This window comes from Tiliqua scincoides, chromosome 2 (genome assembly GCF_035046505.1).
Source record: "Tiliqua scincoides isolate rTilSci1 chromosome 2, rTilSci1.hap2, whole genome shotgun sequence".
Taxonomy (NCBI): Eukaryota; Metazoa; Chordata; class Lepidosauria; order Squamata; family Scincidae; genus Tiliqua; species Tiliqua scincoides.
The window spans coordinates 113,816,341-113,836,129 of record NC_089822.1 but is presented as its reverse complement, the minus strand read 5'-3'; the positions used below and the strand labels follow the sequence as shown (position 1 = coordinate 113,836,129).

At 46.2% G+C, this 19,789-nt stretch overlaps 1 protein-coding gene and 1 non-coding gene across 2 annotated transcripts; both read left to right on the top strand.

Moving 5' to 3' along the window:
• Nucleotides 1-3,100: 3,100 nt before the first annotated feature.
• PPAN (peter pan homolog) lies at nt 3,101-17,801 on the top strand. The gene is made up of 12 exons (XM_066614433.1): nt 3,101-3,171; nt 7,484-7,654; nt 7,760-7,861; nt 8,948-8,998; nt 9,609-9,779; nt 11,068-11,144; nt 12,505-12,612; nt 12,984-13,107; nt 13,954-14,032; nt 14,717-14,846; nt 14,986-15,146; nt 17,291-17,801. Exons 1-12 carry the CDS (start codon nt 3,154-3,156, stop codon nt 17,728-17,730), a joined length of 1,632 nt encoding a protein of 543 aa, XP_066470530.1. The 5' UTR covers nt 3,101-3,153; the 3' UTR covers nt 17,731-17,801.
• On the top strand, nt 8,723-8,804 carry LOC136643426 (small nucleolar RNA U105B). The gene has a single exon (XR_010794026.1). It is a non-coding gene; the product is annotated as a small nucleolar RNA U105B (small nucleolar RNA).
• Nucleotides 17,802-19,789: the final 1,988 nt, after the last annotated feature.

The following is a 19,789-nucleotide window of genomic DNA, read 5'->3' as shown; positions in this document are numbered from 1 at the left end:
CAAAGGGGGGCTGGTGGTGCCCCCAGTCTTCAGAGCCGGGGAGGAACCAGCCCTGCGCGTGGAGGAGCTGGGGAAAGGCCGCGACAGCTGCTGCAGGTGGCGGCCGGGGTGGAGCTGCCCCAGGACCAGCCGCGTGTGCGCCTCTCACCGTCCTCTCGAGGCGGGTCCTGGCCTGCCCGTCGCCACCGATTTGGTGCCTCGCCTTCCAAGCTGCAGCCGCTGCGGGGGGGGGGGTGGTGGCGTCCCCGTTGCCCCGGGATACCGGGGAACGTCGCTCATGTTCGCTGCTGGCCGGAGCAGCAGGCAGGGAGCGTCGCCAACGCTTCGGCTCTCCCGGCAGAGCGCCAGGCGCGCGCTCTTCCCTGCAAAGAAAAGCCCACTGCAGGAGGCAGTCAAACTCATGTGCTGCGTGCCTACTCAGAAGTAAGCCCCACTGCAGTCAATGGGGCTTACTCCCAGGAAAGTGTGGATAGGTTTGGGCGGTGTCTCTCTCCACTCCACGCTCAGAGATAATTGCCAGGATCGGGCCATGCAATGCCATCCTATGGAAATTTATTTGGAAGCAAGTCCCACTACGTTCAGTGGGATTTACTCCTACGTCAAGTGTGGAAATGCACACTTACTTGCGAGTAAACCTTATGGGACTTACTTCTGAGTAAGTAAACCAGTGGGACTTACTTCTGAGTAAACAAGCATAGACTTGCACTGGTAAATTTAAATGTTTGTTATAATTATTTTAATATTTTATTATAATATGTTATATATTATTTTATAATTATAATTATTATTTATCTGCTTTACCACAAACAAGTTCACAAAGCGGTTTACAGACAAAATCAATAATTAGGCTGCAAATCTTATGCTCACTTTCCTGAGAGTAAGCTCCACTGCAGACAATGGGATTCACTTCTGAGTAGACAAGCATAGGGTCGTGCTCTAAATGGCTCCAAATCTAAGAAGACAGAGAAGCAACAGCCACTAGAAAATATTCTGTGCTGGGTGAAGAGGGACAGTTACTCCCTGCTAAATATAAGAGGAGCACCAGTTGAAAAATTCCTCTTTGCCCAGTTAGCAGGAGTAAAACCTTCTGTAGAACTTCCTGAACTTAAAAGAAACTGTTCTCATTTCTCATTGAGCTGCCTATATTGAGCTACACATGCCAAAATTCCCTCTTCTATACAATGCTTAAATGTATAGCCACTCTGCCCCCCTTTGTATCTGGTAACCCTAGCTAAAATACAAATGAGCATGCTGCAAGGGCTACAGAAGTTTCTGTTGGTTACAAAGAAGAAATAACTGATTTTCAATTTATTTCTTTGTTGCCGCATTCTGGATGTGTGTTATACCCATTGCAAAAGAAAGGCTAGCAACAGTCCCATCAGTGGTGGCCACCTTTTGGGAGACCATGGGGCAAAAGCCATGTAGGCCTTCCCAGTGGGACCTCCCTCCAGCAATAAATTAAAAGGTGCATCATCTACCCCTCACAGTGCCTTGGAACAGGGCATCAAATTGAGGTCCCAATCATATCCAATTTTCCAGGGCCAGTGCAGCAACACCAATGGGGCATGTATTGCATCTTGCAGTTGGGGGCAGTCATAGACACCTCCTCAAGGTATGGGGACATTTGTTACTTTGCATTGTGGCTGCACCATTGCTGGAAAATTGGATAGAGGATTGGGCCCAGACAAAGGTGCTCCTTTATGCCACCACCTGCTGCTACAGGACTCTTGCCCTTACATACCACTACTGGTTGCCTAGCCAGGGGTGCTAAGCTGAGCAGGTGATAGGAACGCATAAGCTTACATGACGGGGAGCCTTTTAAAATGGATTATCTAGACCAGTGGTTCTCATGCATTTAGCACCAGGACCAACTTTTTAGAATGAGAATCTGTCAGGGCCCACTGGAAGTGATGTCATGACCTGAAGTGACATCATCAAGCAGGAAAATTTTTAGCAATCCTAGGCTGCAATCCTACCCACATGTACCTATGAGTAAGTCCCATTGACTATCATTGTTAAAAGAATATGCATAGCAGCTTATTAAAAGCACAGGTTTGTAACATTTCCCCAAATGCAGTCACATCCCATGGTAGCATCAAGTCTAATATATTAAAAATAAAATATTGAAATGAATGTGGACCCACCTGAAATTGGCTCACAATCCACCTAGTGGATCCCGACCCACAGATTGAGAAACACTGATCTAGACCACTAAAGCTTATTATGCTACAACGAGTGTCTGCCAGCACAATTCTATTCATATTTCTCCATTTTGTTCAGTGGAACTTACTCTCAGGAAGGGGATTGCAACCTTCGCTTTAAGGTGCCAGGAGACTTTTTGGTTTTGTCTGTGTCCCTGAAGGGTGCTCTGGCTTTGCAGAGAAAAATGCCAGATTCTCCTGCACCCACCTACAAGCACACCCCGCTATCTTGTGTAAGCTACCATTTTGTTTGGCAACCCCATGCCTTGCCATTTGGGGAGTATGCTCCATTGACATCAGATGGACGTACTCTTGACCAAGGGCCCAGTCCTATCCACTTTCCAGCGCTGGTGCAGCCGCAATGCAGCCCCGATGTTCCCATACCCAGACCCCAGTGACTGCCTCCCCACCACAGGATGCAGTGCACGCCCCATTGGCACAACTGCACCGGGACTGGAAAACTGGATAGGACTGGGCCCTTAGCCATTTCTGCTCAACGTTGTATATATGCAACAGGGACCAAATGGGAATACCAGTGGGCAGGGCAGGGCACGGCAGGGCAGAAATGGGTTTTCAGCAGGCAGAGACTTCCAGGCTGCAACCCCAAAATTAGGAAGCAAACAGTGGGATTTACTTCCAGGGAAATCAGGCTGGCAGCCCCATCTTATGCACGTCTACTCAGAAGTAAGCCCCATTAGATTCAATGGGGCTTACTCCCTGGAAAGTGTGGTTGACTCTCTGATCGGGCTGTCAACCACCAAAGGACTGTCCTGTGGACCAAACACCAGCCTCTCACGGTGGGCGGCTTCGTTCTAATAGTCGAAGCAGTGAGTGGCGACTCCTAGAGCGCCCCTCAGGAAGCACCACAGAACGGAACCGGAACTCTTGAGGTGAGGGAGGAGGCCGGAAGCAGTTGTGCTCCGCGTGGTTGCCGCGAGGGGAGCCGCGTGCCATGGGGAAGAGCAGCAAAGTAAGCGCGGGGGGGGGAGGGTCAGTGTGAGGGTGTGGGGTGGCGGCCACGAGGCCTGGCCAGGAGGGAGTGGGCATGAAGCGCCAGGGCTAGTAGTGGTTGGAAGAGCCTGAGAAACGTGCCTGGTGGTTGGAGGAGGCCGCAGGGTTGGCGGGTGGGGGAGAGGGAGTGGTCTTTCCTCGGGTAGGGGACCCAGAAGTGTTCCAGCTCTGGGTGGGAGCTCGTTATGTCTGTGGGGGGGGGTGGAGTGGGTATGGAGGGTGCCTATGGGTCTGTGTGTGTGGGGGTGGAGTGGGTGTGGGGGGTGCCTGTGGGTCTGTGGGGTGCCTGTGGGTCTGTGGGTGTGGAGTGGGTGTGGGGGTTGCCTGTGGGTCTGTGGGGGGGTGGAGTGGGTGTGGGGGGTGCCTGTGGGTCTGTGTGGGGGGGTGGAGTGTGTGGGGGGGTGCTTGTGGGTCTGTGTGTGTGGGGGTGGAGTGGGGGTGGGGCGTGCCTGTGGGGGGGGGCATGCCTGTGGGTCTGTGTGGGGAGGGGGTGATGGTCCAGCTCTCTCTTTCAACTGTGAAAGTGAACAGAATGAAGCCATCGCCTGATGCCTGGGCCTTGTGTCTGATTCTTGGAGTCAAACAAGGAGGTGGTATTGTTCAGCCTTGTTAAGTGGTTGAAAGACTAATGGGCTCACTGTTGCCACACTGCTGTGTTGCAGTGTGTTGTGACCCCCCTCCCTGCTGCCCCAACAACCCACATGACCTTCTTCATGCATTAAAATCTTTATTAAAGGCATCCCTGTGCTAGGACAACCTGCTTAATTAACCCATTTCTGCCCAGCCCACCGGTGTACACATTTGATCCCTGTTGCTTATATGCAACATTGGGCAGGAATGACTTGAAGTATAATAATTCAGGTGGCTGAAGAATCCTTGGTGCCACTGGAAAACAAAAAATGCAAGATTGCAAGCATTCTTATTCTGGAAGGAAGGTCTAATTTTTTGCTCTCAAATATGATAATTAATTAGTTAGGATAATTAGTTAGAATGTATTGCCTTCCCATGAAATAATGTTCTGGGTCTATTGGTGTACTAATTTCATCCAGTGTTCTTTCTCCTATTAGGTTAATTTTTTGAACTTTAGAGCAGCAATTTTCAACCTTTTTCATCTCACAGCACACTGACAAGGTGCTAAAATGATCAAGGCACACAATCAGTCTTTTGACAATTGACAAGGCACACCATGGGTAGTTTACATCCCTCAATGGCCCTAATCGTGTATTTCATAAATAAACTTGCCAAACTCCCACAGAACATCTGTGAACCACTCGCAGCACACCAGTTGAAAATCACTGCCTTAGAGCAGTGTTTCTTGAACTGTGGGTCACGAGCCAGTTTCATCTGGGTCCCCATTCATCTTAGTATTTTATTTTTAATATATTAGACTTGATATACATGGTATGTAACTGCATTTGGGGAAATGTTACAGACCTGTACTTTTAACAAGCTACTATGTACTGTAGATACTCACTTATAGTAATTTTTGCCAAGTAATCAAGCTCCAATTCTCACTTTGCCTGATCTCCCTGGTCAATCAGAGGGCAGAGCCTTTCAACTCTGAACAGTTTGTTGCTCAGCTCAGGCAGGCACCTCATTAGTTGCTATAGTTACTTTCCAGGGACATTCCAGCCAAATTAACCTTTTATTCTCCTTCCTTCTGCTGCAGCCTGGTTCTGCTTTGCAAATGCTTGCAAAGCAGGTCTGTTTTTTGAAACACCAGGATGGGACCCTCCTTCCCAGGCTACAATTCAGTGCACCATTACTTAAGAATAACACCCATGGAAAGCATTGGGTCTACTTCTGAGTAAAAAGGTTGCAAATATCTCATCTCTCTGCTGTGAATTGAATTGCACACTCTCAGTTATGTGTTATGGGTTGTATGTTGTATGTAGCGCTTCTGGCTTAACACACCAGACACCTTAAAGGTGTCTTTGATTCATGGTCCTCCTCATGTGCACCTTAAAGGTGGATTTGATTCATGGATCTCCTGCAACCTTTTTCACTTGCATATCCCTTGGCAATAATAAATTGTACCCTTCATATTAGCAAAATGTTTGTAATACAAGCCCTCATCTCCTCTCTATGAAAACCCAGACTTCATGTGTTCATCACTGTCCTATCCTAATTTTTGACTCCTGCCGACCACGCCAATTTGTCCCGTCCAAACATCCCAACTCCCTTCTAATGCCCGCTTTTTGGCTAATTAACACCCTCTTTATCTCTAGGAACAACAGCTGTGGTGTGCAAAGGAATGAACACAGAACTCCTTATCTATAGCAACTAACCAAATTTATTGTTATAAATACAGACACTCCCTGCAAGTCCTCTTGTCCAGAGGCTTTCCCTCCCCAAAACTTCACTTAACTCCATGGGTGAAGGTCTGTCGCCTCCAGTCAAAGTCCAATCCGGTCTCCAAAGCACAGTCCAGTCTTCTGCAGTAGAGATCCTCCTCTCCAGCAGTGTTCTCTCCAGCAGGGTCCTGGCAGTCCTCTCTTCCTGTAGGTTTGGGTCAGGTAGCCCTCTTGGTCAGCGTCCGGCTCTCCCTCTGGGTCAGGGTCCGGCTCCGTCAGCGTCCTGCTTGGCCAGCCCTTTGTGCCTTCTGAAGCTGCCTTTTATCCTGCAGCCCCTTGTTAAGTCCAAATTCAGCTCAGCTGTGAGCTACCTTGTTAAGTCCAAGTTAGGCTCAGCTGAGCCATCTCTTCAGTCCATGAGTCCACGTCCATTCAAAGTCTCATCAAGGTCAAATGAAGCTCAGGTGACCATCAGAGTCTCCATTGGCCTTGATTGATTACAGCTGTGGAGCCAGCCCTGCCCTTCCCAGAGCTGTCAACCAGCTGTCAAAACATAGAATAGCTGGCAACACCACATCATCCACCTGATGATCTTCTGATCTTCCATTACAATCACAGTGCTTTCTCTTTTTATCTGTATGAGGAACAGAAGACTCTGCCTTTGCACTGTTTTGCACCAGAAGTGTCCTGAGAAATTTTGGGTGATTGATCACTTTCCATATTATGTTTCAGCTTTTCTACTGTGCTAGTTTTCAATCACTGGTTCATAGATGAATTGATAACCAAAAATCAATTGGTGGGGCTTTCACAGCCAACTAGCTACCTCCCTTCCTGCCTTGCAAGGCATTCTGGAGCACAGCCTGCCTTTTTCTGCCATTCTTTTTCAAGTACCCCTAAGGGTCCTGTTGAGTGTCCCTGGGAGTATGTGAATACCAGGTTGGGAACCACTGTTTTACTGTTATGTAGTTTACAGTGCACTTACTCTGATAGTGTTTACAAAAAGGTGGTGAAGATCAGAACTGAAAAAAGAATAAAAATGTATCTTATGATCTTTTACGATGTTTTTAATAAATTAGAGACTACAGTTCTTAGGTAACAATTAGTGGTAGGTTATTTTTTAGGATCTGGCCTCGGGTAAAATCAGACAAAACTATAGTCAGACACCCCCCCTAAGTTTAACCCCTGACTTATCTGAGGGTCATAGAAAATTCCATGATTGTTGGCTCAAACCCTGCCCTTGACTTATCTGTGGGGTCGACTTATAGACGAGTATCTGCAGTATATTCTTTTGGCGATGATAGTCGATGGGGCTTACTCCTGGGTAAGTGAGCAGGATTACAGCCTGGGATTGTTAAAAATTTTCCTGCTTGATGATGTCACTTCCAGTCACGACATCACTTCTGGTGGGTCCTGACAGATTCTCATTCTAAAAAGTGGGTCCTGGCGCTAAATGTGTGAGAACCACTGCGTTAGAGGGTCCCAATAGAGGTACCAAATAATGTCAAAACAACCTTCATTAGTTCTCTCTCTCTCTCTCTCTCTCTCTCTCTCTCTCTCTCTCTCTCTCTCTCTCTCTCACCTTTTGGCTGCTATGACTACTTTAGAGAGTCTTTTCCAGAATTTTATGTTTCTAATAGTTAGTGATAATGAGCTCTAACTGAAACATCAATAGACAGTTAATAGTTTTTGCAGTTGCACTGCAAGCAAAAGAGTTTAGATGTGTTTTATGCAGAATAATATCAAGCTCCTTTGAAATAGCTGAACTAATTTCCCAAACCGCTTTTAAAAGTGGTGTTTGGAGAGTTAAATAGTAATGAATCTGAACCCAGATATTAATTGTTTGATTTATAGGCATCAGTTGGAGGGAGGCTTGGGATGGGTTCTTGCTTTTTGGAGGATGGTGTGGAGATTGTGGATTGCAGGGAATGATTTGTTTCCCTACTTGGTGCCATTACTGATTAAGTTTCTCCCTTGCAGACTAAAAACCAGAAGAAAGAACGGGCAGTTGCTCAGCATCGTTCTCAGGAGGAATATGGCTGTGTGCCTCACTCCTTTGTCTTTCACCGTGGCCGCATTGGCAAGACAGTGCAACAGCTCATTTTGGATGTCCGGCGGGTGATGGAGCCCTACACAGCCACCAGCCTCAAGGTGAAATTAAAGATTTTCAACTGGAGGGTTCCATAAATTTGGAGGTTTTGTTTTCATGTGTTGCAGAAAATGGACCTGCCCTGATCATGGGCTTGTTTCTTTCAGGTGCGGAAGAAGAACTCCCTGAAAGACTTTGTGGCAGTGGCTGGGCCTCTAGGTGTGACTCACTTCCTGGTGTTCACGAAAACTCCCTCAAGTATCAACCTTGTAAGAAATGTAGTGAGATATTGCTCAGTTATCAACCAGTGGTCTTGGGTCTCTGTACAGTTATCAACCAGTGGTCTCTGTACAGCAAGTTTGCACAGCTTCTCTCTGGAATCATGTGTAACTTGATTCCGTTGCTTGCAGATCCATCAGTTCTGGGGCATATACAGCAATACCTTGCACATTCATCTGGTTAGGGACCAAAGAGTGGATGAAAATGGAGGAATGTCAAGCATAGCCTTATTTAGCTTGCAAATTAATTCTGGCTGACGAAAAACATAAATAATTATTACAGTTGTAAATAACTAACTATATTGTAAATCACAGAATACATGTGTGAAACCTAAATATAAGAATGTTGATGAACATTGTGGAAGGTTGGATGAAATAGATTGAACGAGGAAAGGACATGAACAAAATTTGAAATGTGGTTATAATTGAAAACGACGGAAAGAGCAAAGCGATGGAAGTCAAGGTATTACTGTACTAGGGTGCATAGTCAATTAACACAGGCAGCTAGCCAAGCCTACAGGACCTCATTGTTGCTTCATGTGAACACTGAATGCATCCTAGAACACCTTCAGCCACCCCACGTTGTGTAGGGGATGATCAATAGTAGTGGGCACACTGTATGGAGAATGCTTGTCCACCGCTGATCTTTTCATTGAGGAAGCCCCAGTAAGCTTTTAACCTACTTCTGCAGTAGGTTAGTGTGTGTTCTGAAAATCTAGACGTCTGTACTCTTCCAGTATCTACATGGTGAGGTTTGTTGATGTTTTTGCTTGCTTACCTGAAATATCTGCCCACTCTGAATTGGGCAGAACCACCCAACTAAAATCTCTACAGCTTATCTCTGCCCATTGACCTGATGCAAGTGATGACAATGTGTATTGCTGAGTGAAGTCCATGATTTTCACTTCAAAGTAAACGCACTGATGCATCTGGATTAAGATTTGAAGCAAGTTAATATTAGAAGCAAGTGATGACCAATCATCATAGGGTTGGGCTGCAACAACCCATTGAACCTTATGCTGTTGGGCATTCTTTTGACTAGTAACTTCTTCCTTTTTTTTTTTTTTTTTTTTTTAGAAACTCTTCCGTCTCCCTGGTGGACCAACCCTGACCTTTAGGGTCACTCAGGTACCAAATGGGGATGGTGCTGCTGTCTTCTGGGGGAAGGTTAGATGGGGTTGGAGCTACCTTTTGAAGGACCGTATTGGTCTAGGTTAGCAGGGGTTGCAGCTATGGTTCTCGCTGCTTGTGTGTGTGTTAATGGAGATTTAAAAAGCTGCTGATTCCTTGCCCAGGGCTGTGTGTAAACACAATCTGCAGCAAGAAAAATGACAGAACTTGGTCTGCATCAACTGTACGCTGAAAAAACATACATAATTTTTCTTCTATTTTGCATAATTTATTCTCTTTGCTATTGATCATTGGGTGTCTTACTCAGCCATCATCTAAAACTTCAGCAGGAAATGCCTGTATAGTTTCAAGCATGTCTTTGAAACAAGGAAGGCTAGAAACTTTCTATTTTTAAATAAAAACTTAGGTTCTCTGTGATTCTTCTGCGCTTCAGTGGAATCATAGCAGATGTACAGACCTGTCTGTGGCCCCCTCTGAGAAGGGTGGCTATTGCCTGCAGTCTTCTTGGATTTCAGAGTTTATAGTCTGTGGTGTACCTCTAGTGGGAGTGCAGAAGTCCCTTTTCTCTACGGGTGCCTCATTCCTATTCTCTGCTCCTTTTGTTCAGTACTCGCTTATCAAAGATGTTGTGTCATCCCTGAAGCGGCACCGGATGCATGAGCAGCAGTTCACCCACCACCCACTCCTCGTGCTCAACAACTTTGGCCTTCAGGGCATGCACATTAAGGTTATGGCTACCATGTTCCAGAACATGTTTCCATCCATCAATGTCCATAGGGTGAGTGTGGGTGCTAGCGTGGGGTGGTTGGAAGGCTACTTGATCGCCTTGTTACTAGGCCTGTGTCATGTGCCTGCCAGCTCTTCCCTGCTTCTCAAAGAAAAATGCATGTATGTATCACATTTGTGTCGTGCATTCTTCTAAGAAGCTCAGGACACTGAGTCCATCCCATTTACTCCTATGAAATAGGTTAGGTAGAACGTGTGTGGTTCTCATGGAGGTGGGAAACTTTTTGGGTCTGACTTGAACTATTTTGCATTGTAGGTGAGGATTTATATATTTGAACTCCTGATATGTTTTAAAGATTCTTCTGCCTATAGAAAACTAATATGTTGAGAAGAAAGTTAGGATAAAACCCTGCTCCTTAACATGTAGACTTATGAAGATTCATTTTTTTAATGAGAGAAAATTCTTATTGTGGAAGAGCTTTTTGTTCTGTAGATGTACATTATAAGCACTGGTTTACCACCTCAATGAGAACTAGAACAGTGACTAGTCTAGTGTATTATGAGTTGCTTCTTGGGGTGCTTCTGCCTGTATATTGGTGGCAGAGGAAGAGAGGACCAATGCTGATTGGGGCTTCTCTGGCATAGAGTGGTGGATTAACTTTATCTGGTGACTCGATTCTCCTCCCTTGTGGCATATTAGTGCCCAGCTGGCCCACAGTTGCCAGTTTGCCATCTTAGTTCCACTCATGGGCTGGATGCAAATGATGATAGCGTATTTTAGGCTGAATATTCTCTGTGGCTTCTTTTCAAAGTAAACGCACTGATGCATCTATGCTTGGCCTCTTTATTGGGATTCTTCTGTTTTGGGATTGGTGCTTTGTAGCACTAACTCTTGGCAACTGTGATATTTTCTGCCTCTAGAGTGCAATTTTATAAATGGGGAAATGGGACAGAGCTTGTCCAGGGCTGCTCAGTGAATTTGTGACCAAGCAAGGGCTTCTATAGCCATTGTCCAAAGCTGCATACAATGCTCTCTGGGTTGTATTGCACTTGGAGTATATGTAGGAATACCAGCAAGTAAGGGCAGGATGAGGCATAGCTCCCCATTTGTGCTAAATCAGTGTGGAATTCAATGTGCTTTTCCAGAAAGCTGAACTGCGGAGTTGGTGGACTGGGTTAGAGACAATGGGTGTCAGGATTCGATGGAGGTTGCCAGCTGGAGAGTCCTAGCAGCTGCCTGAAATACCTATTGGTGACCTGAAATTCCAATACAGGGTGAGTGACCTGTATTCCATTTTTGGTCTTGATTCTAATGGTGTGTTTTGTTACACTCTCCTTAGGTTAATCTGAATGCCATCAAGCGTTGCGTCCTGATCAACTACGACCCAGACACTCAGATCCTTGAATTTCGTCACTAGTAAGTGACTTCTGGCTTGGGCCATCGCCTTTTCCAGCACTGACATGTTGAAATTTGACCCACAATCCTCTCAGTGTGGTATGAGCAATGCACATGATATCGGAGGCTACCTTCACAAGAGGGGTTTAAATTGACCTCTTATTTATGAATAAAAAATTCATTATTGACATGCCAGCCTGTCTTATGCATTCTGCAGAACGCATGTGTTCACGCTTGTTGAAATGCGTACAGTTTTCCTGAGGGGAGGCACAGTTTGGAAAGAGAGCTTATTTTTATATTAAGGATGGAGTTCAGAGTGGTGTATCTGCTTAACTGTCCTGTTTTATCCTCTGAGTTTGTTGGGGTTTAATGACTGGCCCAGAGTCACCCAGGGAGCTTCAGGGCTGAGTTGTTGTATCCTGTAGTTTAGCTCCCACACTTTTATCTGCTGCACCACCTTGGTACAAAAATGTTTTAAAGATGGGTCCTGTACAGAGAGGCACAGGAGACTTCTCTGTCTTTGAGATGAAATGGATGCACATGATGAGAGTATAGTCTGCTGATGTCTCATGACTTTATTCTCAAGTAAGCGCTCTGATGCATTCAAGTTGATGAGAAATGGGGATGGGGCATTGACAGGACAGTCTAGTGGTCTCTGATTTCTCCAGTTGTATTTTTATCTAGAAAACCTGTCTAAACATCTACCCTTTTTTGTACATCACACCACCTGCCTTATTGGGGGCCCAGACCAACTGGGACACTGACAGACTGCGAGGCACTGCTTTGGATTAAGCAAGGGTATCCCTGAATTTGATCACTAAGTCCTTCTAGAGATTGTATTCCTGCCATTGGCAGGAAGTGAGAGGCATAAGAACATAAGAGCCCTGTTGGATCAGGCCAAAGGCTCATCTAGTCAGCTTCCTGTATCTTACAGTGCCCCCCCCCATGCCTCAGAGAGCACACAAGACAAGAGACCAGCATCCTGGTGCCATTCCCTTGCATCTGGCTTTCTGAGGTAGCTTTATTTCAGGAGATATTGTATACAAAGTCCTGCCTGATGGTATGGGACAGGGATACCACTTGGGAAGGGTCTTCGTAAGCAAAGAGCTGAGAACATCGCCTCCACCCCACTGCCATTTTGTCTTGTGCAATGTTGCTTATCAGATGGTCCAGCTTACCCAGTATTGTCTCCTCTGCTTGGTAATTTGCTTTTCGCACAGACAGCCTTTGATAGGAGTGGAGTGCATTTAAAGCTAGTGTTTCCTTGCTGCACTGTAGCCCCCTCAACCTCTCCCCTGCCAATACAGTAGCAGCAATGTGTCCCTGACCATCTGCATCCCCTCCCACCGCTCACCCCTCTCCTGGTTTCTGTGTTTTGCAGCAGCTTGAAAGTGGTGCCAGTAGGGATAAGCAAAGGACTGAAGAAGCTCCTGCAGGAGAAATTTCCCAACATGAACCGCTTGGAGGATATTAGTGAATTGCTGGTCAGGTGAGAGAGTGACCCCTTCCAGTCAGGGAAGCCTAGCCTAGAGTGCAGCTTCTCAGGTGGCTCTTGGCAAAGACTGGGGGAAGGTTGAGATTTTCTTTGTGAAGGAAGGTGGGATTGGGATGTTGGGATGCATGTCTTGAGACTGTCGCTTTTTCTTGTCTATTGGCCTTCAGATGTCTTAATTCTTTTGTTCCTATTTAGCTATCTGCATTCTCTGTTCATGCCCATTCTTGCTTTCCCCACCACTCCCTTTTCTTTTTGCTTGGCTGAGATAGTAAACGGGGGTGGGGGTGTGTGACGGTTTTTATAGACGGCACCTAATTAGAGAGACACTATATATAATGACGTCTGACTTTCTCCTTGCCATTCAGAGACATTAATCTCTCCGAGAGTGAAGCTGAGCAGGATGGCAGTCACAACATCACAGAGCTGCCTCAGGCCTATGCTGGCCGTGGGAATATGAAGGCCCAACAGAGTGCAGTCCGCCTCACTGAGGTCAGCCATGGAGCAATCCTGTGTTTTTGATGTGATGTGTGAGTGGTGGGGACAGGGTCCCTGACCTAGCCATAATGCAAATGATGTGACTTGTATCAAACTGCGGAGCAGCAGAACCTGCCACCACCATTAGACAGCTGTAGATGGAGCTGCATCTGCTTTCCAATCTTGCTCCTTCCTTACATGGCCCCTTTAAACTTAAAGGGATTATGTGAGGAAAGGATTGGCGCTAGGGAAGCAGCCAGTTCTTTCTCTTTCCTTGTGGTCTCTTCAAATAAAACGAAGTGTGGGATATGCTAGGAGTTCCTGTTTTGTCTAAAAGGATTGTGGGAGAAGGAATAAGATAAGCTGTGTGTGGCTTTTTTTTTTCCTGGGTTTTTTCTGGGGGGGGGGGGGAGGACCCACAGTAGCAGGCAGCAAATGTGGCTGGCCCATTCCTGGGTAGGTACAACGTAGGGGTGGCCAGATATGCTTGGAAACTTAGGGCGCAATCCTAACCCCCTAACTTTCCAGCACTGACATAAGGGCAATGCAACTCCGAGGCAAGGGAACAGACATTTCCTTACTTTGAGGAGGCCTCTGTGAGTGACACCAACTGCAGGATGCAGCACGTGTCCCATTGGCACCACTATGCCAGTGCTGGAAAGCACTGACATAAGGGGTTAGGATTGAGCCCTTAGGCTCTTAGAGCCACTGTAACCGTAAGAATTAAACTTTTTAATTTGTTCAGTTGGAACTGGGCTGGTTGTGACATCTTCCAGGTTTCTGCAACCTGCCTTCGTTTGTACCTAGGGGGAGTATGTTTGGGTTACAATGTCCAAATGTTCTTTTTTTCTCTCTATCCAGATTGGCCCTCGGATGACCCTGCAGCTTATCAAGGTGGAGGAAGGTTTAGGCCAGGGCAATGTTCTCTATCACAGCTTCAGTGAGTATTTTGGATTTTCTCCCATATAATTTCCTTCAGTTGGTGAGTAAGCCAGGTTACAGGTCGCCAGAAAAGGCCAAAGACTGCAGTTGTAAACACTAGCAGGTTTGTTGGGGTGTATTTGGTCGAATTCACAGTATCGCAGGTTAGTAGAAATTATTTGGGTTTGATAAGGGGGTCTGGTTGAACTACACTGGAATTTAATCTTTGTGTTGGCTTAAATTACCCCCTTGGAAACTTGGCTTTGTATAAACCAGCACTCTAACTTTATAGCCCATCTTTGCTGGATTCTTGCTTTTAGAGACTTTATTCCAGTTACTGATTTGGAGCAGTGGGCTTGGGAGCAGAGAGGCAAGAGTGTCTTCCACAGTGCACCCATTGGCCATTCAGCACCCAGCTCCAGGTAAATAGGCCTGTGGAAAACCAAGGACTCGTAACTCAACTTGTCTTTCAGTGATCCTTATTGGTGATTTCAGTCCACACTTTGGCGAGCCCTTGAGCCTTGTTTTATCTATGGTTATTGCCAACGGACATGGCAAAACAGATAACACTCGCTTCTAACAATGCCCCCAATCCATGTAGGGTTTGCATAATTAACCAAGGAACCTGCACATGTGTGTGATTCTTGTCCTGTGGAGCTGCACATCAGCAGCTGTCAATTTACCTTCTTTCTCTTGCCTTTAGTTCACAAGACTGATGAGGAGATCCAGAAGGCCCTGGCAAGGAAAGAAGCAAAGCTGCAGCTCAAGGCAGAACGCCGTCACAAGCAGGAAGTGGATGTGGAGCGTAAGCGGGAGCAGAGAGAGGCTCATAGGTGAGGGAGGGAGAACAGCAGGGTTGAATGTTGGCAAATCTCCCAGCAGACTAAGCCAGAAGCAATACATGCTTGCGTACAAATAATACATATAAAAGCAATGAAACCTCTGACAGTGTTGCTGGTTTGGGGACTGTAGGAAGAAGAGCCTGGAGGGGATAAAGAGGAAGAAGAAACAGGAAGAGGGAAGCGACAGTGATGCGGAGGATCCTGGCATGCAGGAGGACCAGAATGCTGATGAGCCATCAGATGATGACACAGAGTATTACCGACAGGAGGTTGGAGAAGAGCCTGAAGAAGGTTGGTGTCTAATTGGGTAGTGCTTAAAAGTTGTTTAAAATTCATGGCACAACCTGCCTGATGCAGCTGATGAAATCAATTGCACCCCTGAGGAGGAGCTGTGATTGTTCCAAAGTAAACGCTCTGATGCATCCATCCTGGGGGAGAGAGGAGTGCTTGTGCATGCCAACTCCTGACTTGGTTTACACCAGGGGCGGGCAAACATTTTGGCAGGAGCGCCACATCATCTCTTTGACACTGTGTCAGGGGCTGTGAAAACAAAGAATTAATTCACATTTCACATTTGATTAAATTTAATGTTATATAAATGAATACATTAGAGACGGAACTTATATGAATGAATTGATTTTATTTAGCTTATTTATAATACATATGAGAACTATAATACAGGCATGTAGAACCACATGAGAACTATGAACTGTTCATCACACAACTCTTGCACAGTGAAAACATACAGAACAATCCAGAAACATATGGAGACTTGAGTTGTTTAGAGGCAGTTGGGGGTGGGGGGGTAAAATAATGCCCAGGGAAAAGTAGAAAACAGATGGAGACACGAATTGATGAACTTGGGACAATTATGGATGTGCTTTCACCAGACAGGCCAGAGACTCATTGAAGACTGGGGGCTCCCTATTGGCCGAATTGGGGGTCCCAGAGGGTCGCAAATGGCCCGCGGCTTTACAGATCTGACTTGGTTTCTCAGCCAATTGATACATTATTGTAGCTTTGGGCAGTTGCCCTCTGTCTCTATTGCCATCTTGGATAAGTCACAAATGCAGCATGCCAGATTCTGCACGTGTTGGGAAGAGAGAAAATCCCAGAACTGCACACATTTAAGTATGCAAAGTATACATGTGTTTTCCCACTTGCATCATTTGGAATTTCTATTCTTGAGCAACTTTTAGTGTGATGTTAAGGGGTGGTCACTTGATTCTGTTGCTGTCTGAGGGAGAAAAGGCCTTTGAGCAGCTACTCCTGCTACATGTAGGACATCACTTCCACTGTGTGTGTTTTGCGGTCAGGCATTGAACCCCAGAGATGCTCCTATGAAGGGGCTCTGTTCTGTTTGGTTGCAACAAATGCTGCTCTGTCATCTAGGCACTTATCATAGTTGTGTTGTATGGTGCTTGTCTGTGCTAATCCAGTGGCTGTGGAAAAGGCTGCTACAGAAATCTGAGAGGCAGCCTTAGGAAAGGGAGAACAGCATACATTTAAACCCACTGCACACTTATTCTCAAGAATATCCCATGGAACTCAGCACAACTCTAGGACAAATGCACAAGATCAACTATAATAGGAGGAGGAAATGTGTGGGAGGAAGAGAAACACAATATAAAACAAAAGACACATGTGTGAGCACTAAAAATGGGCAAAATTAAGAGGAAGAGATTGAGAAGGTTGCTGCTGAAACAAAGTGAGAACGTACTCCTCTGTACATGTCTCTGGGAGTATGCCCCTCTGAATTTGCTTCAGGGTAAACATGCATGGAGTTCAGCTGCAGCTGTTATAAGAGAAGCAAAGGTGTCTGGCAACAGAGAAATACAGCATTGTATTAAGAGGGAAATGAAAGGAGGGGCAAGGAGGTGCGTGCATTTCCTGGGCATGCTTTTGTTAGGCAGAGGTGGCTATGCTGGGCTGCACTGCAGGGGGGATAGCTGATGGGCAGACAAGTTGGCAGGTGAAAATCAGCTGTCTTGCCTGCCTTCTCATCATGCTAGATGTACAGTGAAACTTCCACCTCAGTCTTCCTACTGCTGCTGCGCTTCAGTTGGAGGCGATCTCTGCTAACATAGCACTGCTCCAGCCAGGCATGGTTGTGGACTCTGCACCACAAATTCCCAGTGTCAGTTCCTGGATGGGGAAGTCTTGCTGGGACAGGAAGTCTTGCTGGAGCTTGCTCAGTTACTCTGGTCCCTGAGCTCCCCAGTTTGAAGGGACACGGAGTGTTGTGCAGCTGTGTGGCTTGGAGGAAATGCTAACTGGTGTGATCTGCTTGAGGGTCCTGTTGAAAACTGATAGGCCAGATAATCCTTTTTAGCATAAGAGACATAGTAGAAATTTTAGAATTGAAGAAAAAGCCCTTTCTTCCCCCTGCTGTAACCTGCTTCTGCTTACCACCTCGTTGTATTCTCATTCCTTAGATCTGTTCCCGCAAAGTGCTAAAAGGAAACGAAGCCCTGGCCGATCCATCAAGCCTGGGAAACGGCAGAAATGCAGCCATCTTGGTCATGTGCAAAGCTCGGAGCCTACAAGAATGAACTCTAAAGCCAAGCGTCAAAAGTCTCCATTGTTCAGGAGGCAGCCACCATCACAAAGAGACTCTTCTCGCCAGTCCAAGAGACGATCAAGCCAGCAGCAGCAGAACACTCAAAACCCCACAAGGCAGCACAGAGGACCACAGAAGATAAAGCGGAAACAACCCTCGCCTGCAGGTCAACAGAAAGTCAAGTGGCAGCCTCGTGGCTCAAAGCTCCTGGGCTCCCGAATGCAGTCCAGGCTTACTATGCCAGGAAAGCAGGCACGCAAGAGGAAAGGAGCCTTCCAGAAGCTGGGACAGTCAAGGAAGAAAAGGCCAGTGTAGTGGCCTGGGCCTCTTTTATGTGGCCCTTGTTTTGTATTGGTTGATTACATAATATACTGACTGTCTCTCTAGCTGCTTTTGTGTGTGTCTCTCTGTGTATTGGGCTTGCATTCTTCCATTGCTTTACGGATCAGAAATTATCCTGACTTTCCATGGGATTGGCTGGTGGTAACTCCCAATTAGAAAAAGCTTGCTGGCGGGAGAGGAGGAAGAGACAAGACAGACATGTTGGCTATAACAAAAATCAGCTATAGATAGAATTAAGCAATTTGAGGGCATGGCTCCTTGACTTATTCTAACTCAGTCCATCCTCCCAGCTCCCTGTCACAAAATTTTAAAGGTTTTTCATGTTCTTAGAGGATGGGAACCATAGAATCATTCTGCTTTGAAGGTTCTGCCACCTCAAAGGTATGGTATTGGCAACCTTCAGTCTCAAAAGACTATGGTATCGCGCTCTGAAAGGTGGTTCTGGCACAGCGTCTAGTGTGGCTGAAAAGGCCAATCCGGGAGTGACAATCCCTTCCACACCGGGAGCAAGTGCAGCCTGTCCCTGGTCTGTCTCCCTGGCTATGGGCCTTCCTTCTTTGCCTCTTAGCCTCAGACTGTTGGCAAAGTGTCTCTTCAAACCTCAAAGGTACCAGCTTGCTTATCTGCAGGCTTTAGTATAATGGGAGGGTTTCTGAGAGAGTGGATTATATCTGAGCATTTATACAAGAGGACAAGCTTCTAGGAACAAGTTCTAGGACGTTGGCCAGTCCCTGTGGACACTACTCATATCCACAAAGGCAAATGCTGCCTACGTGGCAATGTAAGGTTTACATCTGTGGTGTGGTTCAGACATCCTGCCATGGTTTGTCGTGATGTTAGGGTGGAAAAGCCTTGGTTATGGCTGTTGGTCTGCTGCCAGAGGCTTCCACACTTGGAGAGGGCTAAGCTGCTAGGAGCACACAAGCAGTTATACACCATAGTTTGACTGTTTGGCAGATCAAACCACAATATGGGTTCCAGAATATGATTGCACCAACCATGGTTTGGAATTGCATTTAGCTGGTGTTTCCTACCTTGGTTGTGGCAGTGTGCTGCAATTTTTTGAGAGAAGAGAGTTCTGAACTTGTTGGGAAGGGTACACATCTAGTCCAGTAACTTGAACTGATACCAGAGCCTACTTATTGAATCATAGAGTTGGAAGGGGACTAATAGGTCATCTAGTCCAATGCTCTGCCTTAGGCAGGAAATCCTCTTAGAGCAGGGGTGCTCACACTTTTTTGGCTCGAGAGCTACTTTGAAACCCAGCAAGGCCCGGAGATCTACCAGAGTTTTTTTTACAATGTTCACGCCATCATAACATATAACATTTATGTGTACAATGTATGTTGGTGTACCTTGAGCCCCACTGAGTATAACAGGACTTACTCCTGAGTAGACATGCCTAGGATTAGGCTGTGAGGCTGCAATCTTAGCCACACTTACCTGGGAGTAAGCCCCATTGAGTACAATGGGCCTTACTCCCGGCGTTTCTTCCCAGAGGCACCTGAAGGGGGGTGGTCGGCACTCCGCGATCTACTCATTTTGCCTCGCGATCTACCGGTAGATCGCGATCCACCTATTGAGCACCCCTGTCTTAGAGTATCTCCAACAGGTGCTTGCTGAGCCTCTGCTTGAATATCTCTAGTGAGGGAGAGTCCACCGCCTCTCTTGGCAATCTGTTCCACTGTCAAACCACCCTGACCATCAGGAATTTTTTCCTGATGTCTAATCAATTTCTTAATCGAAATCTGCAGTTTGTACCCATTGGTTCTAGTTCTACTAGAAGCTTGAGCTGTAAGGTTGGAAAAAAGTTCATTGAATAATGCAAGGCTCCTGTGAATCCAAGAAATCCATCCCCAAAGCAGGTTGCTTGTTATTCCTCTTCATGGTTCTCAGCTTCTGGCCTGTCTTCCTGTTTCTGTATTGGGTATGATTGGAGCATTCAGTTGCTTGATTGTATTAACATAATAGAATTTTTTTCTGTGTGTCAAATGCAGATAATCAGTTATCCCTAAACTGCTGTCATAGGTTT